The 26,618-nt window shown below is 40.3% G+C and overlaps 1 protein-coding gene across 5 annotated transcripts in view; it reads left to right on the top strand.

The window, feature by feature from the left end:
• Nucleotides 1-1,300: 1,300 nt before the first annotated feature.
• SLC39A10 (solute carrier family 39 member 10) overlaps nt 1,301-26,618 on the top strand; it is a 50,887-nt gene continuing 25,569 nt past the window's right edge. Inside the window, exons 1-2 of one of the 5 annotated variants that reach the window (XM_058839705.1) lie at nt 20,013-20,097; nt 21,327-21,481. In XM_058839705.1, coding sequence (XP_058695688.1) covers nt 21,470-21,481 — 12 coding nt within the window. In that variant the 5' untranslated portion in view covers nt 20,013-20,097; nt 21,327-21,469. Of the gene's footprint in view, nt 1,435-10,974; nt 11,057-19,976; nt 20,098-20,356; nt 20,471-21,326; nt 21,482-26,618 lie in introns of those variants that run through there. The other 4 variants (XM_058839706.1, XM_058839707.1, XM_058839711.1 and 1 more) reach the window with 4 other exon arrangements.

Here is a 26,618-nt window from a genome sequence, read left to right as displayed (position 1 = left end):
GAGTTTGTTTGTTTGTTTGTTTGTTTGTTTGTTTGTTTGTTTGTTTTTTGTGCAAGAAGGTTTCTGACTATTTTGTCAGAACTTTGAGAATTATTTAGATAGAAAACTCACAGGTCTACAAGCCTGGATTGTATTAGCCTTAACTCTGTACTGAAAATCCAGCATCTAGAAGACAGTTTGTATTTAAATAAGATTTTTTAGTATGCTACTTGTTGTTGTTTTCTGTTCTAGAAATGTAGTTGAGAGATAATCTTTAAGCAGTTTTGCTAGCTGCTCTGTAATGATGATTTCTCAGAGTACTAAAATATTCTCTATGTAGGTATCTTCACACTGTTTTTTCACACAATTTAAAAATCTTTCCACACATAATAAAATTTTCTGTAATAAAATAAGATGTTCATGGCAAAGCATTATATTATACAGAGAATGCACTATTGCAAAAATGAAAGGTAACCTTGATCATCTAAATTAGGTCTTGAAAATTAATGCTGATCTGCAATCTTTGCCCAGGAGAAATGTAATAAGTCTTCACAAATGGTTGCATCAGATTTCTAGCATTTTATCTAAGTAAGTATGTAACTCTACCCCAATTGAATGATTAAATACTTAGCACTCAAATATGGGTTTGTAACGGGGAGCATTTAATTTGTTTCAGTTACCTGTACAAATAATTCTAATCTACAGATCAGTTGCCCTGGTTTGAATAATGTGCATATTTAACACAGCAAAATGCATGTGTCTAAACTTGGCTTGCAGTGTTGAAGCAGCTTATTTAGACAGATATTTGATGGATATTTAGTATCTCAGATGCGTTTATTACACTAATTCTATTACATTTATAATACTAATTCTATTTAGTTAAATGTGCAGTTTTTCCAGCAGATACACAAAGAATATTAGTATCGTGTCTGAGAAAACTACCTGTAATTAGTTCCTGTGAAAACTGACGTAAAAGTAACAGGAAAGAAATTAACTCTCATAATTCTTTGATAGTTGATGTTCTATTGTCTGATGCAAGAAAAAAAAAAAGGAAATCATTTAGTACTACCATAATCTTATTTCTGTAGCGTAGAAATTGCCTCATAATTACATAACCATGTCCTTTGCACACTTTGGTGCCCTTTGTTTGTATATCATCTCAGGGGAATCCACTAAGCCACTACTGGCAGCCAGAGGCAGGAATTTTACGTAGTTTTCATGATAAGCTTTTTCCCAAAAGTGCCCTGTTTCATGGTCAGTTCCTGGTAGCAGTATCATGTAAACATCCTCCACGTGTTTTAGACCTCCTTCTCCATAAAATGTTGTCCCAGTAGTCTTCTGTGGCACTGCTGTGGATGGAGAGGCTTAGGGAATGCTTTACATTTATTACAATAAAATCTCTAGTCTCTTTTCCCTCCCTGTGAAGACAGAGTCCAGTCATCTCCAGGACAGGCAGTAAGTATAGTGGGATATCTTATTTCTTTCTGTTACCCTTGCTGAGCAGACAGAATGTTACCAGGCAATGACATGGTGAAACATAATAAACTACTACAGAATTCTTAAGGAAGCTGCAGATGCAGAATGAGTATTTGAGTTTGCTTCAAAATCCTTAACTGTAACAATGTAGGTGTAAACCCAAGGATTAAAAATTGGCTTACTTTATAAATCAGCTTGTTCTGTCCCACGGAATATGAACTATCAGGGAGAGCAAAGAGATAAAAGTAATCCTTCAGTTGTAATCCTTCAGTTTGTAAAGAGAAGCAATAAATGTAGAAATATAGGCTCATACTTTTAGATTAAAATTTGTTGTGGGCATAAAATACTCTTCCAGGAAATTGGTTCATGAGTGAGAAACGTGCTGTCAGATGTAATAATGATATATGGGACCATCTCTTGTACTAATTCAAAAGTGCTGTAAGTTTTGCAACATCTTCACTTGGGAGGGTTGGGTGTTAAAGCTCTAAGCAGAGCTTTATGAGATGAAAGCATGTTGCACACTAAATGCACTTAGCAGCTGGATGAACAGCACAAGGCTGGCTCCCAATATGTGCCATTTACTTTGCAAATAGGGAGCTTGATAAGTAAAGGCCTGCTGGATGGTTGCAAAAACAAAAAAAAAAGAGTAGGCATGTATGGAATAAGAGAAGAATATAGCTGGATCGTGTTTGAGCAGTAATGAATGAGAGAAATACGCTGTGTGTGTTCATCACCAGCCTTTAATGACACACCATGACTATTTTCCCATCATTCATGTATAGAGTGTTAATGGCATGCGCTTAGAAGCAGCTCCAAGAGAAACAAGCAAATTACATCACTTCCTCTTGAACTGCTCTCTGGAATTGGTTTAGAAATTAAACAGGTCAGCAGTAATGTGAAAGTGGTAGAGCAGAATGTTGCATAGTTGTCCAAACGGATTAATCAAACACCTGCATTTAAAAAGGATTATTATAAATTGGTTACATTCTAATAAGGCAATGGATGTTTTTAAGTGTGCATAAAAGAAATATTTTTCTTCTCTTTTTTTTTTTGTTAGATTAAGAAATGTGTTATATAATTAAAAATTTAATTTGCCAGTGATGCATCATCTGTAGCTAAAATCAAGCAAAAGTAAGGGCTGCCACCTCAACTCAGATACCAAATCTAGGGGTGGCAATATCATAGTGTCCCGCAAAAGCAATTTTTGGAGGGAAAGGGTTCAGGGAGCAGAAGTGATAGTCTTCACAAATGCACTTCTACAAAATGCAGTGTTTGATTTCTTGTAAGGTCTGATCTTGGATAAACTGCAGGTAAGCTGAGTTACACAATTAAATCAGACTGGCAGGTAGCATATGCACATTAAGTATCACCTTGCATGACAAGCTGTGTGAAAACAGCATCAGGCTGGGTCTTGAATTGCTTGAAAAGAAAGGGTGTTTTACATCACAGCAGGTTTAAATTTTAGTTGGGCCTCTGGAGCACCATTAGCATAATCTGATTACTGTCTAGGCAGGTGAGGTTGCTCCTGGATAGGCCTAAAGGAAATGAACGTTTTGAAAGCATAAAGGAGTGCTCAGTGGAAGAGGGAAAATTCTTGAATATTACAAAATAATCAATGCTGATAAATCTTAAGCAGTGTCTTGCAGTGTCTGATCAGATTTCTTGTTTTTAAGTACTGCTTAACTTTTCACTCTATCAAACTTGTTCTTATATCCTATCTATATTCTAATATATATCATATTGCCCTTATGATTTCTTACTTGGTCCAAGAGACATATTTGAGGAAAGTGTGGGGATGTGGTGTTGGTGGGGGGGAGAGGGGTGCTATGTAGGGTTGATTGGTTTGGTGTTTTTTTAGTATTTCTGATTATTATCTTCTCTCATATCATTTGGTGTATTCTCATTATTCCCTCTAACTAATTCTATTGAGATCCCATTTTGACACTAATATTTCATTCTAGGTTAAAGAAGTACTGGCTATTAAATTCTTTCAAAGTAAAGCCATGAGTTGTACTTCTTCCTTCTAAAGGAAATTATGATTTACTGGCAAAGAGCCAGGGTGAAACTGACTGTCAAAAACTCTATATTGTGTTTCCAGTTGTGCATCTCTCCTGGTGTTAACTTACTGGGATTTTCTTTTGTTTCTAATTTCAAGCTCCAAGCTTAGGAATTGCAACATTTGTCTTAATTCTTGCTAGCATAGATTAATTATTTGCATTCATTTTCAAGCTTTGTTCCTCAGACCAGTAGAAATTATATTGCTAATTAATTGTGTCTAACTGAAACACTAAGTGGGCTTTTAAGCCCATATGGAAAAAACTACTAAAAAACAAAGGAAGTACATTTTTTGAATACCAGATCTATTAAATGGCTTCTAGGTTTTACATTTCTCATCACTGGTTTTAAGTCACTTTTAGTCCCTCTGCATAGGGTTTGAGTAGCATCAGGAATGACGGTGTGCCATTCTTTTTTTTATATCACGATTTATAATACAGTTAATGTTAAATTGAAACGTCAAGTTAATGCTCAGAACATGATCCTTTAGACATCACTGAAAGAGAGCTCTAGAAGAATATTTTTCCTTTATGTCCCTATCAGTTAAGGCTCAGTTTTCCATTCTGATTAAGGTGAAAAGACAACATCTCTGAGGTTTTATGCAGGTTGAAGAGCCTGCCTGCTCAAACCTAGGACTTTGCAAGGGCACCCCTTTCCATGTACCTCATAAATGCGACACATATAGAACTTCCTGCATGTAAGCTGCAGGAAAATATCACAGATTCCCAGATAAAGCCAATCCTGCAAGAAAACTCTTGTACAACTGCATGAATCCACAATAACTGCATGTGAGGAGTCTGAAGGCTTTCACTGAGAATGGGACCAATATCCCAAAGCACTCATTCTCTCAAAATCAACTTCTATCTAGGACCTGAAGACTCCTGGGAAGCATAAAAGTATCACTGGCCAGATCATTTCACACCTGTAGATATTCATGAGGATCTCCATGTATGTCACACTTGAATTTTAAGACTGTTCGAGAGTTTGTGACTGCTGAGGTAATTCTCCATTGCTAAAGGAACGTCTTAGACTTTTCCCCAGACATGTACCAGTGAGACAAATCTAGATCTGGAATCTTAATCTACTCAAAGTGGGAAGTGGGGCTTATGAATGACAAATAGTTAGAACTCCTTTCCAAGAGCTTCAGGGGCAGTATTATACAGCCTGGAAATTGCTGAAACTGAAGTTAAAAAAATCTCTCATAACCTGTGTCCCTTGGAAAATTGGTTAAGTATGTTAGAAGAGATACTTCAATGTTCTCAAACACTTCCTTTCAGGCATTCTTCCAGGCCAGCAATGGCTTTTGAATTTTCCCTAAAATACTACTTTAGTGCATCAGCCATCCACCTTTGCAAAGGCAAAGTGGGAGCAGAAAGCTTTTTGACACTGCCAATTCCTTTGGGCACCTGACTCAAGTGGTACTTATATATTGCAGATTAGTTTTCCATTTTCCATTTCAGGTCAAACCTTTTATTTTCTTCTATTAAAGCACTGAACATATAATTACGAGCATTTTCTACCTCTTTAATTTTGTCTGAAACGGATTCTGACCCTTTGATTTTTAATTACCCTGAGATGATCTTGAGCTACATTTTAAAACCCTTTGTGAAGCAGACCCATGTTTCTTAATACATCTTATAGTATTGATACATCTTAATAGTATTTTTCAATTTGAGGACTCCTGCTGTCCAGTCTTCAGCTATATTTGAACTGCATCCCCAAACTGAGGTTTGCAGTTAACACACACTCACACCTCCCACCCCCACCAAGCCTTTCTCTAGAGCAGCACCTCCAATTAATCAGAATTCTAGTTCAGATATGGAGTAGCTGGTAGAGTTATCCCTTTGATCCTCTCAGGAGAGAATTAAGGGCAAGGTAGTGGCATCTGGTTAGGAACATTAGTTGTTCACTTTGTGCCTTTCTTTTATTCTGACTTTTAAAACTGCACCCATCAGTATAAACAGATGGGGCTCAAAAGAGCAATTAGATTAGCAGGATTTCAAAACTCATAGCTATTTATGACTGTATCTGTCTTGCTTTGGCCAAGAAAAATCATTATTATAATTCCATCTGCATAAAAGATGCTTACCACCTCCTCAACAATTTGTTCACTCTTATCTCTATTGGTATGCAGTCCCATACCCTTCTCCGATTTCTTATCACTGGTTGCTGACTCTGAGGAAAATAGCAAGAGGCAGGACTAACAGGACTAATGGGGGAGTTAAATTAGCCCACTTTCACACTTCACCTCCAGTACCTCTGCACTGAATAAAAGCCTTCAGTAACCAGAAGGGACAATAGAAGAAAAACTGTAGCTCAACAGAAGCAAATCTCTGGCTGACTCCTCAGATGAAGGATTTTGCAGGTGCTCCCTGCAATGCTGTTCTAAGTCCATTTCCTCTCACTGTAGACCTAATACTACTCAATCCATATAGCTTTGGCATAATTATTGGCTTAACCTTAAACCGTCCTCTCTCACAGAAAAAAGAAAGCACCTTGCCTCTGCACAGATGAGGTGTCAACTCTCCACATCCAAGCACTACTCCTGTTACTGCAAGGAGAAACCTCATGCAGATAGTGGAATTAAGCTGGTCTAAAAATACATCCAGCATTTTCTCTTTAACAGAGAATGACAGATCACTGCTGGGATTAAAAATGCAGCTTTACTGCCTGAAAGGGTTTTTCTTGTTCCTGTATTTCATTCTGTGTCCAAAAATTCGCCTGGAAAACTCTAAACTTAGAGGTGATTGTACAAATAAATGTTCTGACTAAGGAAACAGAAGAAAATATCATCATTAATTTTATCTAACATGAGGAATCCTAAAACAAACCAGTTACTCCCACAACAGATATCACACTCTGGAAAGAACATGGTAATTTATGCTTGACAATTTAAAGCATGATGTGTATATTTTTCAGGTTTATACCAGGTAAATCATGAGCCTGTCATTTATTTTCAATTGATCCTTAAAATCATCTGGTAGAGCCCCAACCTTCTAATAAAAAACAATCTGATCATAAGAGAAGTATCAATCAGTGGAGACAGAGTCTGTGAACAGGCTGAGTGCTGCGTACCTAATTAGGTTTGGCTGAGCTATCTGCACTCTGAACATATCCTCCCCTGCTTCAGCTACAAATCCAATCCTCAGGGCACAGCTAGTTTTCTATTCCCACTGTGCTGCTTTAATCTAGTAAACTTCCACCTCTGACCTCAATAAATATTTTATTTTCTTAATAGCAAGATGCTTGCTTCATTCCTCTGCAAGACCCCTGATTCCATCTTTGCATTGGACGGTTTTAGATTTGGGCGTATCTGTGAAAATAGATACACAGATAGATAGAGGGAGAGAGATATGTGAACATATGATATATGTAGGATTATATCATCTGGACATAAGCAAAAGAAGGTAAAGCAAAGCAGCAATGCAGCAAGGCAGACAGTACGTAATTTCTGGAATAGTAACGCTGCAGACTTTTCTGCAACAGCTTCTGGCAGTTGGAAGCAATCAAACACAAACACCTTGCTGCTTACAACAAAATCAGACATTTTCTGTGATGGCTTCAAGAAACTAAAAACCAAAACAATTTGCATGAAGGAGCGAGAGGGAAGGTAAGCTTTCCTCCTCTGCAAAGATTTCTATGTGAGAGCAAGCAAGCCATGACTTAATGATAGCTGAGTATTACTGCTTCATTGTAGATGATAGGTTATCTTTCATATTTTTCTCTGCCATTTTCACCCCCAAAAAATCTCTATTGAAACTGAACCTTGAGAACTAAAACTAACGTTGAAGTTTATTTCAGAGCTGACTGAAGTGAGCACATTTATTTTCATAGATTTTGTATCAGCTTCTTGGTATACTACATTTCTCATTCACCCATGTAGTATTTGAGATAATATTTCTCTGCATACCAGAGGCTCCTAAATGTTCCTATCAATTAGAACACCGTCATCTTGGTCCATACTGAATTGAATGTGTACGAAACCCTTCTTTAAAAAAAGCAGATTTGTTATGTTGTTATAGTGGTTGTTATGGTGTCACATACCTGGCAGAAATCAAAGTGTTGTTTTGGCTTGTTTTTTATTTAATGTGTATGCAGTGTACCTAAAGAAATAACATGGCTTTCAAATGCTTGGATTCTAGCATCTAGGATTTTTCTGGAAATGGCAGAATTTGCTAAATATCTGAATGCTTAGTAGTCTCACAGCCAAAAACATTCATCATCCCCCTTCTCCTACCCCACCACTCACACACACCATGATGTCACGGCATGTTCTACCTTCCAAAACAAATTTGGTGTATGGTCACAACCACATTTTTCAGTAATGACTGCAACATGCAAAGGACATGATTCAGCAGGAGTAAAGCACGTGCCTCGATACTAGCACATTTACATTCCTATTGATTTGAAAGGAGCTACTAAGCAACTGACTGAGGTAAATACTTGCCTGTGTAAAGCCAGCAAAACGCTTTACACTCTAGAATCAGAGCCTGATAAAGGGTAAGTAGCGTATTCCTTTATCAACTTGCTTTATGATCGTTTTCAGGGAAAAAATTAAACCAAGTGGGCTTCCTTTGGGTTCATTAGGTGACTAAGGAAAATGGTTGTTTCAGGGTAATAGAAACCTTTAGAAATCTTTTTTCCACGTTCTCTTGGAACTTCACCAGCCATAAGCACAATGGGAGGCGGAGGGAGGAAAGTCTTACATCCCATTGTCTCCACAGGACTCCCTGTTCCCTACTGAATACCAGTGTCAATTTTTCCGAGCAGCTTTGTCTTTCTGCCAAAGATAATGTGCATGTCTGGAGTGTGTGGGTAAAGATTAAAACCTTGTTACTCACATATGGCTCACTTGCTTTTTAGGTATTTCAGTAATCATTCTAAATCTTGACCTCAAACATCTCAACAAAGTAGTAGAGCTATTTGACGTATACCATCAAAATGGTGTACATCACTTTTTATATATACTTTTTAAAAAATCGGTGTGGAAATAAATTCTCTACAAAAGTTCTGTTACCTTTTTTTTTTTTTTTTTTTTGTGAGACTCTTCTGGTGTGTGGTTTTGCTCCTCCTAGAACGTGGCAAAGTGATACTAAAGGAAAAAAATTTCTGCCTCCTTTCTGAACTTAACAACATGATTTTTTCCGAAAACAGAAGAGAGTTCAAGACCATAAAAATATTATTGCTAAATTTTAATCCCCTGAAAATAAGGTCAGGCTAAAGCAAACAAAGTCCATTGAGGAGAAGTTGTTTTTATTAAGGCATTAACTTCAGTGGTGCTGTGAAAGTCTGCTCCAGATAAGGTTCACTATGCAAAAGTCAAATGGGAAAGTGTTCTCAAGCTGTCTCTTCCTGCACGGTTATTGAAGGATAAAATTTAATTCTGGGAAGATTATTCCTCAGCAGTATCACAGGACCAAATGCACATATATAGCATTTCTTCTGTGTCACCAGGGCTTGGCTGGCTGAGAAAGACACTGTGAGACAGCAGTCAGTGGTGAGGGACTTCGAGGGCCTGCAGTGAGAAGAGTAACTGGGCAGTGAGGAGTAATAGTTACCTGAAGCCTCATATTTGAGCCCTTATCAGCAACAGATTTTTCTTATTCATCCCTCTGTACGGTTAGTATCCAGTTATGATTCCACCTTGGCAAGTGCTGCCACAGAGGATCCATCAGCACTAGATTAGGAACTGTTTCCTGTTCTTCAAAAAACCTTCAAACAACCCTGGCCTTGTTGAACCTCATGAAGTTCACATGGGCCAAGCTCTCCAGCCTGTCCAGGTCCCTCTGGATGGAATTCCTTCCCTCCAACGTGTCAAGCACACCACACAGTCGGTGTTGTTGGCAAATTTGCTGAGGGTACACCCAATCCCATTGTCTGCGTCACTGATGTTAAAAAGTGTCGATCCCAACATCAGCCCCTGAGGAACATCACTCATCTCTGGTCTCCACCTGGACGTTGAGCTGTTGACACTGAGTGTGAGCATCTAACCAATCCATTACCCACCAAGTATCCATCTGCCAAATCCACGTCTTCCCACTTTAGAGACAAGGATGTCATGAGGGACAGCGTCAAGCACTTTGCACAGCTCCGGGCAGATGATGCCACTTGCTCTACTCTTACCCATCACCAACTGTAACCCTATCCCAGCCACCACACTCATCAGGCATGACTTGCCCTTAGTAAAGCCATGCCCTCAGGCTGTCATTGCTCTCCTCCTTATTTTCCATATGCCTTAGCATAGTTCCCAGGAGAATCTGCTCCATGATCTTGCCAGGCACTCAGGTGAGACTGACTGACCAGTAGATTCTGTTCCTTTGAGGAACACACTGTCAGAAAAGTACCTGGAAATTCTGCCTCCAGAAGAAACAGAACTGCTGGCTTCATTTCCTACTCCTGGAAGCCAGAATGTTCCTCTGGGGCCTCTGCCCAGGTGAGACTGTACACTTACATCATGTTAGGAAAAAGAGGGTCCGTTGCTTTTGCAGATTCTTGAAAATTCAAACTGCCTTATAAAGACTGAATCATCTCATGGTTTGTGGTAGTACAAGGTTGATGGTTGGACTGGATGATCTCTTCCAGCCTTGACAATTCTATGATTCTATCATCCCTGAAAAGCTTTCTGTGGCAATTTTCACTGTATCTGTCACACTCAGGAAAGCAGATGTTCTGAGGACAAGAGAGCAGAGCTGTGTGTTGTCTTTAGAGGACATTATAACCTATAATCCAAAATGGCTGGGTGACTTCACTGGGGATTCCAGCCAAAGGGCTAAACACGAGCCATAAAAGTTCTGGGATATGTCAGGAAGACCACAACAGTTATGGTGCAATGAATTGACAGAGATGTTTGGGGGGAAATTCCATCTGCCTCTGCCAAACTCCTGAAGTCCTGTTCTCTCCTCCTCACTCAGCTTTCTCAATGATTGCTGACCAGGTTATATTAAAACAAAGAGTGACTCTGTCCTTTGGCCTCAGGAGATCACCGATTCTTGAAACTAATGTGGTTTCTGTGCTGTTTTGCAGTACAACACAAGTGGCATTAAAAAACTGAAAACTTTGCAATATTGATCCACCCCACCCTCCACTAAAAAAAAATCCCTTTTTTCTATGTTTCAGGTTACAATTAAACTAGCAGCAATAACCTCTGAAAAACTGTCTATTGCTGCCTGGCTGTTCACAATTTGGGGTTTGTACACTGCAAACCTCTCAGTGCTCAACAGTCACAGGTTTTGTGCAGCAATTTGAAGTGTCCTCTTGGGAAAACAGCAGCTCCGGTTTTATAACTAGAGCACTACCATAATATTGTTTTTACTAGCTCAAGGTTCAATTTCAATACAATAATAAATAAAAAAACCTTCTTCAAACAGCTCCTTAAAAATACAGTAGTTTAAAAAAGAAACTGCATAGACAGCAACTCTTCCTGTTTAGGGAAATGACTAAAGGCCATGCAGTCTCTCCCTCCTGTAAATGAGGAAGAGGAGAAAGAGAGAAATGACAAGAATCAGACACTGCTGTCCTGAATGATGGAGCTGGCACTCAACATCGTGTAAGTGGCCTGATCTGATCTGTAATGTGTGCATGCTGCTCTCAAGAAGGGGATACCTGGAGGACTTTCAGGCATTGGCAGCTCATTTTCTGGTTCACTGTTTTTAGAAGATGCATAGCCAGTCTTTTCTTTTGTCTAATTAGTGATAGCTGTGATGCTGTTAATATCTTCTGAGATAATGGGGACAAAATTTGGATACTTCTCTGAGGGTAAGAAGAGCACATTACCTTAAAACCAACGTCCCTTGGAAAAACAGAAACAAATTCTTGTCATTCTTATGCTATTAATTTGACACATCCCATAGTATAAATGTTATCCCAGAATCACACTGTCCAAACTCAGTATTTTTCTGTCATCTGAGATAACTTAAGTAAAACTCTGTGAGCTGGTTTTGGGTTGAGAATTTCACAGAATCTGGCAGTGAGCCAGCCCAATTCAGGTACATGTGAGCTGGAGACCCCAAAAGCAGTCTCTTTTCAAGTACCTGGCTTAACTAAAATATTCTCATTTCAAGCTTCCTTGCAAATCATTTGTAAGTATTGACTTTAGTTTTAGCTTCTTTTTATCTTGAAGAAGCAATGCCTTGAAGCTGCAGTGTAGCAATTCCTTCTTTCCATTATGTGTATTGATTTGCCAAAGGATACTATGTTGTGCTTTGGAGACTTATTCTCAGAATTTTAGTAAACTGGAAATTAGTTTATATCAAACAGGTTATATAGGCTTTCAAATTTCAGATTGCACTTGCAATTAATCCAGTGGATTTCTCTCATACATCGAACCATTAATAAAAAAATTTGAAAACATAAATGAAATTATAATGTTTGCCCAGCTGCAAAGATTTGTACTAAACTGCCTGCAAAAAAACAGAGAAAGGTGATTCTCTGATGTAAATACTGGTTCAAAGAAAGGTTCTGATTTTATGAAGCCTTTTAAGGTACTGGGTGTAGGTACTGGCGTAAGTGGCCTGACAGCCAAAAGCTGCTGTGAGTTCAGTGAGAATCACCACCCACTCACTTTAATGGATGAACAGGGTGAAGCACCTTCATAGGTAATTTTTTTTCTTCTGAGAAATAACTAACAAACCTCAGCAGGAGAGCAAAACACTTTGGAAATCATACAGATACACTCTTCCTATGTTTAAAGGAAGCCATCTGTTGGAAACATTTCCATGAATAGACATAGTTGATGAGAGATGGCACCACAATTAAATGAGAAAATAAATATTAAGTTCTCTCATGAGTCCTTTATTTTGCTTCTATCTGTCCAAAAGGCAGTAGAATTGAGGGATTTTTTTTCAATTAATTTTTAGCCTTGAATTACATCACTACATGCTTGTGGTGCATTTTGGTATACATTCAATAATGTAAATCTGTTATAATAGATAACAATATAATATAAGTATATAATATAATACAATATCATATTATAGAACAAACTGCATTTTCTGTTCAACATTTTATTTTGAACATTCTTGGGATGCTCTCCTCAACCATGAAAAGGCATGTACTCACATTTTTCTTGGAGAAATGCACAATCATTTAATAAGAGCTACTACATATGATCATTAAGAGGTTACTCTTTGTGTATATGGCAATGATTTTTTTATTTGTATTTATGTAGAGAGGAATAAGAAATGTAAGGCAGGGTTATATGAGAGGAGTGGGAAGTCACTAACAGTGTGAGTGAAATCAAGCATTTTCAAATGCAACTTTTTCTTTCTTTTTTCCTTTTCAATTTCAGTGTTGACAATACAACACCAGCACTGAGTTTAGTCTCAGAGGGATTTTCTTTCCATGAGCTTGTGAGTTAATTTTCTTGGATAACATCCATGTATGGACAGACTGGATGTCATTCAGCATAGTCCAGCCCAATCACTGCATAAATGCTTTATTTTCTCTCTGCTTGCTTATTGGCATTGTCACCCTTGAGTCTTCCTCAGGGCTCTCAATGCTCTAACACATGGCAAATCCATCACCTGATGGCTCAGCAAAGACATGTGACCACATCCCCTCTGTCACAAGCAGTCTCCTTAGTCCCATGCTTGAGAAAATGCATCAAAACTTCTCTTCCTTTCAAAGCAGTAACAGGAAGTATTCATCACTGTGAGAGTCTATCCTGCTGCTGCTGTGCTTGCTCTCAGAGGAGTTACTACTGGTTTACAGAAGGAGGTATCAAGTGAGGTTGCTAAGCCATGCAGATCAGAAATAGTTATGTAACAGGCCTCTCCACTTCTCTGTTCTCTTCCCAGTTCGACTGTGCAACATCTCCATGGTCTGTCTCTCCCTGTAATTCCACAGATACTCATCTCTGGTTTTTACATTTCTTGTAATTTACACCATATTTAGGTGTCCCCATGATTCATCTTGCTGTGTATCAGCTAAATACTCCCTTTTTCATAGCTCTTCATGTTTAAATTCACACTCCTTCCTGAGTCATTAAAACAAAAAATTATCATCAACTCTGCAAAGGATCTTGGGGGAGCGAGATGGAAAATAAAGCTACAACACCTAAATGTACTGTCAAATGGCTGTACTTAAAGGTTTGGAAATTGGGGTGTTTCCTAATTCACACTCTTCCTGCTGGCTCCTTAGTTTCTCTAGAAATCATGAAATACAGGTGTAAAAATCACGAATGTAAATATTGGGGGGAAACAATCTAACTTTAGGTGCCTACCAGCATTTCAAATCAAAAGTCATGTAGTTTTAATAGTGCCCTAAAGGCCAACATCCTACTGCTCCCTTCAGTTCCCAGTTATGAATTACCAGGCATGGAAGGATAAACATAGCTGAACATAAGTTATTTCTTTCCCTAAACTATGGACCAGTCTTTAATAATTTTGATTTTGAGAGCCTTTCTCTTGATTTTAGATTTTGTTACTGGTACAGTTTATTTAAAGAAAAGCAAACAAAACACCCATTTCATAATTTGCTTTATTTCTGCAAACAATATCTTTATTTTCCCTGCCAGTGCATGTTCTTGTCCCACATGTTCTCTGTAGATGTCTCTGAGGTTTTGGATCTACGCTAAAGATGAGGCTGTACGGCTTCCCTGTCCACTGCCAAAATTTCACAGATGAGCAATATCCCTGAGGCACCCCAAACAGGCAGCCAGCAGCTTAAGGATGTCTTGCCTTCCTGATTCTTCCTGCCGATAATGGCAGAATTGCGTGAGTTCAAAATTTGTCATTTCCACTTCCAGTGGTAACAGAGGTGAAAGAAATGGGGAACTTCACCCCAGCTGCCTACTAAAATCCAGCTTTAGAAGAGCTATGCTTCCATTACTCAGCTAAGTCTAGGTCATATATAAAAAAATGCCAATTCACCAAATCAGTTGTTAAAATTTGACAGGGACTGATAATAAAAAGATGCTGACCTTTGTTATTTTAATCTCCTCATTGATTTCTTCAAATAATGTCAGGGCCAGTCTCATTATTATTTTTCCACTGTGTTTGAGAAGAGGGTGTAAAACAAATTCCTCAGCTTGTAAAGAGATTACATTAAAGCCAATATTTTCTCTTTGGTCAGGTGGGTCAGTTTTGGAATCAGTCGCTTGCTTTTGTAAGTGAAAGCCTTTAGAGGAATTTCTACCCCACCCAGCCAGCTAGCACAGCTTTGTTTAATGTTTCAAACCCTGCCTGGTTCCAAGAGATAATATCCATATTTATTGATACAGAGGCCTTGTGTGAACATGACCAGAAGTTCTTTGTGCTCTGCAATCTCACCCCACTCATGCTGCAGGAAGCAGCTGACTGGCCTTTCCCGCCCACCACATCCTTTGGAAGAAGATGCTATCTCCCTGCAACCACTGCCTACAGACAAGGTGCCACAAGCAAACAGGTGTTTTCTGCAGGCAGGCAGGAAGGGAGAAAAATAAATAAACCTGAGTCTGCACGACAGGAAGAAGGCTGTGACACACTTTCTAATGTCTTCCACGTTGAATTTTATCCCAGACCTGCAACCAGCAAATCCTGCCTGTCTCAGATCCAATGAAAGGGCTTTTGACTGCTTTAGAGAGCAGGACTAGACAGTTACGTTTAAAGCAAATAATAACAAAACAAAGGGAGAGTCATTTAACAAAGTCAAGTTTGCCAGCAAGTCTTCCTGTGGATGAGTATACCAGTGTTTGCTAGCTTTGCAAAATTAGCCAAAGGTCGTATTGGCTGTTTCCCAAATTGCAGAGAAACCTTTGAGTGCACCAAAGACTTCAGTTGCTGCTGCAGCATAACACCCTTCTGCTTATGTCCTTTAGTGTTTATGCAACCTTAAGTCTAGAGCCAATGAAGAAGGATTTATATTTTTTCTAAAAATGTCAGCCCATGTTTCAAAACAAAACATAAAAGCCCAGCCTTTCCCCACAGACACCAATTCAAAATCTTTTAAAACAAAGACCTTTAAAACCTGTATCTTGTTTTGGCATGTTAAAAATAATAAATAAAAAAATTCCTAGATTTCTGTTTGAACTGACTTCCCATTGGTACTTACACTGATACCATATTTAAAATTATGCAGATGGTATTATTGATTTTGATACTTTTGCTTCAAAACCTACACAAATGCTCATACATGTCTGGACACTGTCCAAACAGAAGGGTATTGACATGTTGTAAGAGAAAAAGGGCAAGAATGGTTTCTAGAAAAAAAAAAACAAAAAAGCTCAGATGGATTTCCCTTTTCTTCCCCATCTTACAACTAAAGTAATTTTCAAATTATACTTACTAGTTCATGCAAAACTAGCCAGATCTACTTTGATTTACCATTGGAATTCACAGAGTTGAAACCGACCAGAGCTAATTAAAGAAACCTGCCAAGCAAGGCTTAAGGGAGAGCACCCAGTTAGGCAGGAAGGAGAATAAAAAGCATATATAGTCTCTACTGAAAGTACCATTTTTATATATATATGGCTGTGGAATTAAATAAACTTGGGCTTTAAATTCACTGCAAACAAACCAAGTAGTCCTGAGGCAGTGAAATCCCCCAGAGGACATCACTTCCTATTTCCAAGCACAAGCTTTAATCACAGAATCACTACCTGCTTGTTTAAGTTCCCCCTGATGCTTCCACAGTTCCCTTCTGTCCTTGCCATAAGCAAAGTCTCTGCTGCTTCAGCACCAATCTCAGTGCCTGGGGACGAGCACAGCTCGAATTGCCAAGCTATGAAAGTACAAGTCAATCTATAAAACACAACTAACCAGAGATGGTTAGACAGAAAATACATCAGTAAATTCAGAGCAGAAGGGACAGCTGTCAGTAGGTCACATTTAAGACACAGAGTAGGAAATTATGATTTCTGTATGATTCCCTGGTATTTCACTTCAGAGCTCTTGTCAGTGGACTTGTGAGCAAGCTTCCTGTAGCAAAGCTCTTCCACTCCTGAGGAACTGGGCAAAATCCTGCTTGGCAAGTCTGCATTGACAACAGCTGTGCCCTGTTAGCCATTCTCAAGGTTAATTCTAATACTGAACTTCTCAAGCAGGACTGAGCAATACTTGTTGGTCATTGTCATAGAAGAAACAGCATTTCTGACTTTGTTTCAGGCTCTCAGAATGAATGAAAGGCAGACAGAAACAGACCAGCAAAGAAAAAATGTGTGTAACATGTGCCACAAACATGTTAGCGTTATGTTAGCGTTCAGAGTGCCTTAAATTCTGATTAAATCTTGGACAAAACAATTTAGAAGAAAAGGAGGAAGTTGATGTTTCAAGCCATTACCTTGGCTTTTTCATGAGACATCAATATTTCAAAAGCAAGAAAATAAAGTTGGGCTCTTCAACCAAACACAGCTGAATTTGCCAGAGGGGTACAAAACTTCATTTTGATACCAAGTAGTGACGTTTTCCTCCCACTTATATAACAAGATTTGCGTACACCTTCAACTACCAGCTTTCTAAATTAATTTCTCCCAGTCAAAATATTTTTCAGTACTACTGTTCCAGTTATCCAAGGAATACTCACAAGACTCTTACTTCTGTTTACAGTCAGAGGCACTATCAGGATGCAAGAGCTAACTCTGTGTGCAGAATTACTGAGAAGCTTTGGGTTTTGTTGGGGTTTTGTGGGTTGTTTTTTTTTTTTTTTTTTGATAATTTGTCTAAAAAAATTACTTCTTTTTTTATACATATACATTTCAACCTTCTAACCCCTCATCAGCAATTGGGTTGTTGCAAGGGGGGGGACAGGAAATCAGTGTGTGAGATCTGTATATATATATATATTCCCTTCCTCTACCCAAAATATGAGTGTGTGCTCTGCAGTGCCACTCAGCGAGGAAGTGCCCTGTGAGAGAAGAGGGGAAAAAAAAGCAAACCAGTTCTGTTCTAGAAGTATGGTAACATATTCTTTTTGAAGCTTGAAAAGTCAGTCTGGGTTTGTTGCATACATTTGTGTTTTCTCAAGCTCTCAGCACTCTTGCAGTGCTGGCTGCCCTGCTCTGCTGTTCCAGCTTCCCTGCAGCACAGAAAGTTGGGAAACACACTCCTCAGCTTTTCTTCATGGTAAATGCCTGATCTAATAATTTTTGGTTTGAGTTTCTGAACCTATGTTATAGAAAGTCCAACTTTCTTTTCCTTGAATACTGATGTGCAGTTCTTGCACTAAGATGTATGGTTAAAACTGGTGAGAAGAAGCCTAAATGCAAGATACAGAGTAAAACTACGGGGGAAATATTCTAGATATTCTACAAGCAGGCTTTTCAATACATCAGGAGAAAGCCATGAGCATGCTGACGGGGAATGTTCTAACTCAAACTACAAATGCGACTCATTTGTTAGCAGGAAATGTTAGCAGAGTGCTGGCAGGCCTGCTAATGGCCCCTTCTGGATTTAAAATGAACAGATATATGTTAGAGTGGGTAACAGCTGGAAGGGAGGAGAGCCCACTAACAGAGATCTATTTATTGGTACACCTTGGCTGGGTGAGTTTCTGGAAAGTCAATGTGTAGCATCAGTATTTTGCTTTTTAGAGTTCTCGATTTCTTTTAAGGAGATTTTGCATTACTTGAATTTTACTCAAAAAAGCTAAAAAACCCCATATTGCTGAGTACAATTCCCTCTGAATAAACTCTCATGGAAAAAAAAAAGTTAAAGGGTTTTTTTTTTTCCACTCGGTAGATCTATTTCTAGAGCAAACAGCAATACAAATCAGTCACATCTAGTGATCAACAGTGGCATTGTTATAAATGCCTAATAACCAACATCAAAATCAGATCTGTGCTTTATTTGCTGTGTTAAAATTCTGAGAGGTAGACCTGCTTCAAGATAAAAATCATTCAAATCAACATACAAAATGATCTGAAGCAACAGTTTGGTATACTACCTCATAATCACTTTTTAACAGTCCCTAAAACTTGATGTGAGCTACTGACTTTGGACTAGCATGGTTTATATTCTAGTGATGGATTTGGTCAGACACACAGCAAAAAAATGAGAGGGATTGTGTTATTTTTTCCCCCAAAAATAAATACTGAAGAGAGAAAAAGATATTGGAGGAGATATGAAATTATAAATTCTGTCACTGAGATGTGAACCTCATGGGCAAACAACAGAGTAATCAGAAAAGTTCCAAAAAGATTTAGCATCACATACCAAAAAAATTGGTGTACTGTAATGCACACAGCTGATGTGATCTTAGGTCATTTGAGAGGTCTATGTGTCTTTGTCTGTTATAGTACCTGCATTAGAATGAACATTTATCGTATCTGGAAAAGTTTGCTCTGGTTTTCTGTTGCACTGTGACTTCAGTTTAATGCTTATGTGGTTTTTGGACTCTTACGGGTAACAACTTTCTTTTGGTTGCTAAACAAACAGAAGTAATCCTTTACACATCACCAAGCAAAAAAAAAAAAATCACGTAACTTTGGGAGGCTTTTGGGGTGAATAACCTTGGGATATGCCCTGGACTTCAAACAGGACTAGAACAGGATAAGATAGGACTCTGTCTCTGCCAGGCCAGACTTAAGGAAGGCAGTGCTGGTGTGAATCATCTGGTTTAACAAAGGAACATTTCTAGAAATAATTACATTAGTTCCAATTCAGTAATATAAAAAAAACAAACGTGGGCATCCTTAACAAATACTGGGAAGGTCGGTTTACTTCTAGATACATAGCAGACTTCTAGATTGAAGCCTGCAATGGAAACACTTGTTATTTTTGGAAGAAAATGTCGTGGAAATTCTATGCAAATTTCTCCAAGAGAAAAATGAAACAGCCTAAAACTTATCTGAAACGTTCCTGTAGCTGCGCTTCAGCCTTTGAACGTTGCTTTCTATAAATAACCATTCCAAAACACGCTGGTCTATTTTAAAATATGGTTTGTTGTGAAAGACTCCACTATGTTGTATGTCTTAGGTTAAAAACCGAAATGCCCCCTGATCCTCGGTGTTGAGCTAGCGAGGGTTTTGATTTACCGAAGGCTTGCTTCGGTTTGGTTTGGGGGCTTTATTTAGCTCTGTAGTTGTTGTCTAGGAATGAAATGTGTGGTGACGAGGGGCTCCACCTCGGCATGGGGAGACGTTCATTGCCTGAGCAGGCTTTGGTGGCATCAGCAAGCCTGACAGGAGTTTCTGGAGTTAAATAAGCGGGGGTTAGTGCCCACCTCGGCCTGGAAGGTACCTCGACAGGAAGGTACGAAACGCCCCGTTGTTGCTGACGGACCCTCTCCCCAGGCGGCTGCAGAGGCGACAGCTCGGCCCGGCTCCCCCCGAGCCGCCCAGGCCGGGCTCCCCGGACCGGGGCAGGGCCGGCGGCCGCGCTCCCCCGGGCCCGCGGGGCTCTCTCCGCCGCTGCCCGGGCCCCGCGGCCACGGCCGTGCCGTGCGCGGAGCCGCCGCAGCGAGGGGCGGGCGGGCAGGGCCGCTACGCCACTTTCGTAGCGCTGGAGGAAATGGCTGCGCATTGGGCAGCGCGGGCTGCGGGGCCGCGTGTGCAGGGCAAGCGCGGCGTAGCCGGGTCTGTGAATAGCGCCGGCGGAGCGGCAGGAGGAGGAGGAGGAGGCGCCGCGGCGGTTTGGTACCGAGCGGAGAGGGAGATGCACACGGCACTCGAGTGAGGTAGCTATAAAACCCCATTTGTTTACATGCCCTCCCCCACAGCCGCCCGGCGCCGCGGAGCGGGTGGCGGCCGGCCCGGGCCGCGCCGGGGCGGGGGGGCGGCGGTGCGGGCGAGGAGCCGCGGCGGGGACCGAGCGGCGGCAGCGGACAGCGGCTCGCCCGCGATGCGGGGCGGCGAGAGGGGCGCGCGGCGGCGCGGCCGCCTCATCACGTGGCGGCGGGGCGCGGGGCCGCGGGGTGGGCGCGGGGCCGGGGGGCGGGGGGGCCGCGCCCGCGCTGCCCCCGAGGCGGCGGAACACGAGGCGCCGCCGCGGCCCTGGCGCATCCCCCCCACCCCCTTTCTTCCTCTGCTCGGGAGGCGACCATGCGGCAGGTAAATCCTCCCCGCCCCCGCGCCCGGAACGGGGGCCCGGGACGTGGCGGCGGGGCCGCGGCTGCCTGGGCTGCTCGGGCGGAGAGAGAAAGGGGGGCGGCAGGGCGCGGCGGGGTCGGGGGGCGGCGGGCCCCCGTGGCCGGGCGGGTTCGAGCCGCGCGGAGCTGCTCGGTGCTCGCTCTCCCGCTTCCCTCTGGCAGCCTTCCTGCCGGGAGTGCGGCTCCGGGCGCGCCCCGGCCCTGCCGAGCTCTCTCGCTCGCTCTCCGTGCGGCCACGTGGAGGCCGCGGGTGCGGGGGAAGGTGCCGGCCCTGCCCGCCCGGCATAGGCGCTGCGGGGCCGGAGCGGCCTGCGGGATCCGCCAAGGACCACCGCAGGACTTGGCGGTATTTGGGGGGCAGTACCGGGGCGGTGGATCAAGAACAAGCCACGCGATTAAATCTTGCGGGGTTTACGGTTGGGATTTAGCGTTAACAGCTGCGGAAAAATCAGCCGGGCTGTAACCTGAACGTAACCTTAAATAAGGGTAAGGGCGGAAGGGCCAGGAGGCTTTGTGGCTGTGCTGTACAGACACAGAAATGATGAGCGAAGAACATTGATTTTCTGTTCTCAACCATCACTGCTGTTTATGCTGCATCCTTTGGAAATATATACTTAACGTTGAAACTGCGGAATAAAATTGCTGTTTTAAATCTCTATCTATCTTTGTCGTTTTTGGGCCTCTCTGTAGAAGTGTTCATGCTGGCTAGCTCTTAAAACTCTGAGCAAGAGTTGCCGGAGTAGAAATACCTGGGGTTTCTAGCACTCCTAACACCGTGTGTCTGTAAGTAGCAATCATGATGTGTTTTTTTTATTAAGGTAGGATCTTGTACCGTAACACCAAGGGAACCTGTGATAACCTCGAGCCTGACACAGAACTGAGAAATGCACACTGGAGGACCTGGTTAGTTTTCAGACGAGCGGAAGGAGTTGTCATCTAGTTAACAAAAGTAATTCCTGGCATGTTCCAGCGGGTATGTCCTTATATCCCTTTGGGTAGCAGTAACTGACACAGTGACATAAAAATAGAAAACTTCCTATATTGAAAAGGTATATGATTTTTTTTTAATTTTGACATGAACAGAGAATGCACTCTGATTTCCTTTGCTGAATGACACATTTTGCTTCAGATGTGCAGGCAAATAGGAATTTGGACTGAGGCACACTATGCAACTCCAAAGTGAGAGACTAATGGTTACTCTACAGGTTAATAGTCTGGCATGGTAATGTAAGACAGTAACTGCAAAAACCTCAGTGGTCCCCCAAGAACATTGAGCAGTGTCACTATACTTTACCAGCTAAATTCTTGTGCTAGATTAATGGTTAAAGTTGGGTTAGTGGTGGTGTGTAACTGCAGCATTTTTATTTTAAACTGCTTCATAAGTCATTCTTCAGAGAAAAGTATGCAGCCATGCAGTCTATTTCTAAAGGAGAAGAGAGCCTAGATAGATAGACTGAATTAATTGTGTGTGTTTGATGAGATTAATGGTGGCAGTTCCATATGGGCATGACATCAGTGTCCACGGGTGGGTGTAGAGGGGTTATACACTGTTACCTATCTGGAATTGGCAGTATGACTGGAGATTCTGGCTACTTAAAAAAAGTCCTCCAAAACTATGGGCTTTTTTTCGGTTAATATTTGTATACGGCTTTGTGCTTGCCAGATTGGCTTACGTAAAAGCCAGGTATTAAGTTTGCAGCATATATCCACATAAAACGTGCAATTACAGCAGAGTTATGGTTTAGAGTTACTCAGATGTGCTCACAGGCTTTGTCCTGGTAGATGTTTTTCCCATTGTAAGAAAATAATTTAATTAAATTGGATCATCCGGGTAATTCAGACGTGTCCTAGAAAGTGTACCTGATGTGAAAAAGCACATGCTGACCATCATTACTTCGACTTGCACAAGTGAGATAAATATGTACATATAGCAAAATTAATATATCCAACATGGCATAGGTTTTCTTCCTGTTCTTCCCTAAGTAAGTCAAGCAACTGTAATTTACTCTTTCAATTCATAATGCATTTTCTGCAAAGCAATGGCTCATTCAAGTCTGAAAAAACTTTTTAAGTAGTGCTCAGATCACATGGACTTCAAGCTTGTCTATAGTCCCAAAGGAAGTATGTTTGGACTTGTTTGTCTTGGCTGTCCAATTTCAATGTCGTTTGATCATGATTGTGCCTATTGTAAAGACTTATTCCTGTCTCTGTCACAGTTTTTACAGAAGTGGAAGTTTGTTTTGAATGTGTGATGGGCACTTGATAAATCAGTGATAAAGTAAATCAATTTGACAACATTCACAAGAACATTTACGTGTTTTCATCAGATGGAATTGCTGATTAAAATTACACGAGCTACTTAAAAGCCAAACTACGTGAAAGTTTTTCTGTAAGTTACTATTTGGTCCTTTACTGTGGTGAAACTTGGTGGAAGGATGGTGGCACCTATACAAACTGTTGGACAGTAGGAGGGATGGACAGACACAACTGCATGTGTCGGCAAGGAAAATGATACCAGAATGGGAAAATCTCATTCTATTTTCTTCTCAGTTCAATGAGCAGTGATCTCGGAACACTTGGTATTTCATAGCATATTATTTTTTAGGATGTTTTCAGAATTGTCAAATGCATCTTGACTTTTTGTAACACGTTTTAAAATGCCAGCAGACGTTTCAGAGGAGGAAGGTTTAATGGCAGTTTTGTTCCTTGGGCAGGCATACTTTTCACAGGATTGAGCTTTAGGTGCAGGGTGAGTTCTGTGAATACTGAGAATTTATGCCTTTTGGGAAGCAATTTCTATTCTAATGTGAAGAAAATCTATATAACTTCCTGGTTTACTGTGGGAGTCCAACTTAATTTAGATAGCAATTATTTAAAACAATTTTATCATCTGAAAAGTATTATCTTTGGGGGAAGTTATCTGAAATGAAATGAGTAATTTTATCTTGCTGATAAAGGCCTGAAGTAACACTTAATGCAGAAAGAATTAAGACTGCTCTTACATCATACTTTAATTACAGCTGAGATATTACTTGAAATACACCTAATAAGGTCTGGTAAGGAAATGTGTACCAATTAGGCAAAGCTAATAAAACCATTTTTTTTCTAATTTTCAAAAACTGATTGAAATGCTGGAAAACATGTCCTGCCACGGTGTAACCTCCTAAAGGAAAGAAAGGTATGTGCTGCGTCAGTACCCCTATTCATAGTATTTTAGTGCTATTGAATCAGTGCCATTGCTCCAGGCTTTTTGGATGTAATAAAAATCTGAAGAGTAAAGAAGTTAAAAAATACTTGTTTGAAGTCACTTTCATTATCTCTTGTGATAGTGCAAAGTCTATACAGGTTTTAATATCCAGAAAGCTGGAAAGCAGCATAAAATAATTGGAAGATGATGGTTTGCTGGTGTCAGTCTCAAAAGCTACTGAGAAGGGGATGTTGGAATTACTTGTAGGGTGTTGTTCCCGTGCTGGGGGACATGATTCGTTAGACTGGAAATGTTCTCCTATCACATTGTGCTGCCTCATCTCTCTTTCCATTTCCTGGCTGCTTTTCCCATTGCTGCAGAGAAGGAGTGACTCAGCTGTTGTCCTTTCTCTCTCAGTGACCCAGGAGCTTCATTCTCATCTGGCTGTCACCTTCTCTGTAGCCTCATGAAGTTTGTCAGAGAAACATCTCTTTTTGTTGTGTGTTGACATCACAAGTCAGTATCAAACAAAGTAGCCTGTCTGTAAAAAATGTGGAATATTAACAGAGGACTTAAAACTCTAGAGAGTTTCTGGACTGTTAGGAGATACAGAAAATTGCATCAGTGTTCAATTTGGTGCTTAAGTGATAAGCACAGTTCTGAATAAGTGTGAATAGGTCTGAATAATATCTTAAGTGGTAAAGGCGCAGTTCTGAAGTCACTGAGGTAGCTAAACCAATCTAGATTTGGGAGAGTCTTTGTAATATTGGAAGTTGATACATAACTGATCATGTCTGAAAGTCATCAGTCTGCATCGTGGTTGGTTAGGTAAGATAAAATGTATATGTGAAATAAAATGCTCTTCACATTAAGAATGTACGAAAGAAATTTTATGCAGAATTTGCATGAAATTGTAAATACAATAAACAGAGACTTTCTGCAGTGTTTCTGCATGTAGGTTATAAATGCTTTAGAAATGGTTACCAGTCACAGGTCCTAATAAGGACCACTATAATCCAACAGGAATTCCAGGCAGGTGTTGTCATACAATTTATGTATAAAGATGCAGATCTCTAGATTACGTGACTTGCACCACATGCATAAAGAGCTCTTTCAGGTGTTGTTTATTAATGATTTTATAAGTTTTGGTCCGTCTGCATATTTGGGTTAATTGTCCAATTGCATCTTAGATTATGAAGTGTGTTCCTTCTTTTTTTTCTCTCTTCAGTCCACCGTTTATGCTTTTGGGCCTGAAACTTGTAATGACTGTCCTTGCTATCAAACTAAAAGAGGAATTGTTTTGTCTACTTACTCTGTGAAGAGAGCTCACTAACACTTAGTATGAAGCTCAAAACTACACCTGGACAGCACAGAATAAAAAAAAAAATGAAAGCTAAAACTTAAAGCATCAATATTAACAGGGTCTACTTGCTCCCAGACCATACATTCAGTAAATAAATACACAGTAGCTGCAGCAGGATGTATATACAAAATTTTGCTTTTCATTGTAGTATGCCCATAACTAGTCATTTTTTCGCTGAGTTGCTGTCTTTGTACTCCAAACAAGAGACTGAGTTTTTAAAAGTGTGTAGTCTAAATTTATGCATCTGTGTCTTGCAGAGTGTGATACACCCAGAAGTTCATTTTTGGTGGCTTTAGGCGAAAATTCTTATGCTGGCTTTTGCTAGTTATGTATGTTCAGTAGTAGGGAGAGGAATGTGAGGGGTTAATGCTGACTCATAAAAGAACAGGTGAAAATGAGATGTTTTAATAACAATGCAGCAAATATAAAAAATTACTATTGTTTCCCTTGTATCAAGCTTTGTGATTCAAATTAATTGCAGCAAACAGTTACGCTGAGTGATGTAAAATGCTTTCACAGTCGTTGAAGATGATACTTTGCCTTGTATTTCTTGAGTTCTTAAAACAGGAATAAAGTTGATAAAGGCAAATTGCCACTTATTTGTGGAAAATCTTGAGAGTTTCTATAAATAAAGTAATTTACTGGAATTTTCTCCATTACTGTAGCTTAATTGTTAACAGTAAATCAGACAAAGGATTAATTATATCTTATAAACAAAATATTCTCAATGTGAAACATGTAGAGGAGTACATTGTTCTACACATAAAAGGAATGTATATCAACAATGGGAAAACCCCACATTTTTTGCTGAATTCTGCCCATATCCTACGAAAAATGTCATACAGGAGTTCCTTGTATTCAATCAAGCAGTGATTGAATAATAGTGAAATACCAGAATGATGCCTCACTTGCTCTGCAATTTTTTATTCTGGACATGCACTTATGGTTTGCTTCAGCTTTACTTCCCTTGACAATAAGCAATGCCAGACCCTTAACATTTCTGCCTCACATGGTACCAGTAATACAGTGCTTCCTTGCCCCTCTTCTGTCTCGGATCTTGCACTGAGTAATACTGGGTGTTAAATAACGACATTCTCATTATATCACCTTAAACTTGTGTCTCTTCCAAGTTAATACCTTGCTCAGAAAGGTTTATAGTTCGTGATGAGTGATGTTTGAAGCCATTTGTATGAGTTTGAATGGTTGCCTCTATCATCACACAAACCTGTAATGATTAGCCAGGTAGAGCTTTCAGAATAATCTTGGTTAAAATAAGTGATAGCTGGAAGATGGCATGGATTCTGCTGAGGTCTCACCTGGAATGTGAACATGACACTAATTGGTTCAGCTGGACATTTTCTTGGTGGATTTGCCTGTTGAAATATGTACAACTATTTTATGTCCTGTCAGACTGGTTAAATGTTACTTCTGAATCTGCCAAGACATCTTCACAAACTCCTTTGTCCCCCACAATTACTGAACAGAGACAAGTTTGGGAGCTCACTAATTCAGGATGTCACTGGTTCCAGTAGCTGCATGCTGTCTTAGAGTAGAAGTTCT

The sequence above is a fragment of the Poecile atricapillus genome, chromosome 5, assembly GCF_030490865.1.
Source record: "Poecile atricapillus isolate bPoeAtr1 chromosome 5, bPoeAtr1.hap1, whole genome shotgun sequence".
In the NCBI taxonomy this organism is placed as follows: Eukaryota; Metazoa; Chordata; class Aves; order Passeriformes; family Paridae; genus Poecile; species Poecile atricapillus.
Note: the sequence above shows the minus strand (reverse complement) of the source record. Positions and strands in the feature narration are given on the sequence as shown.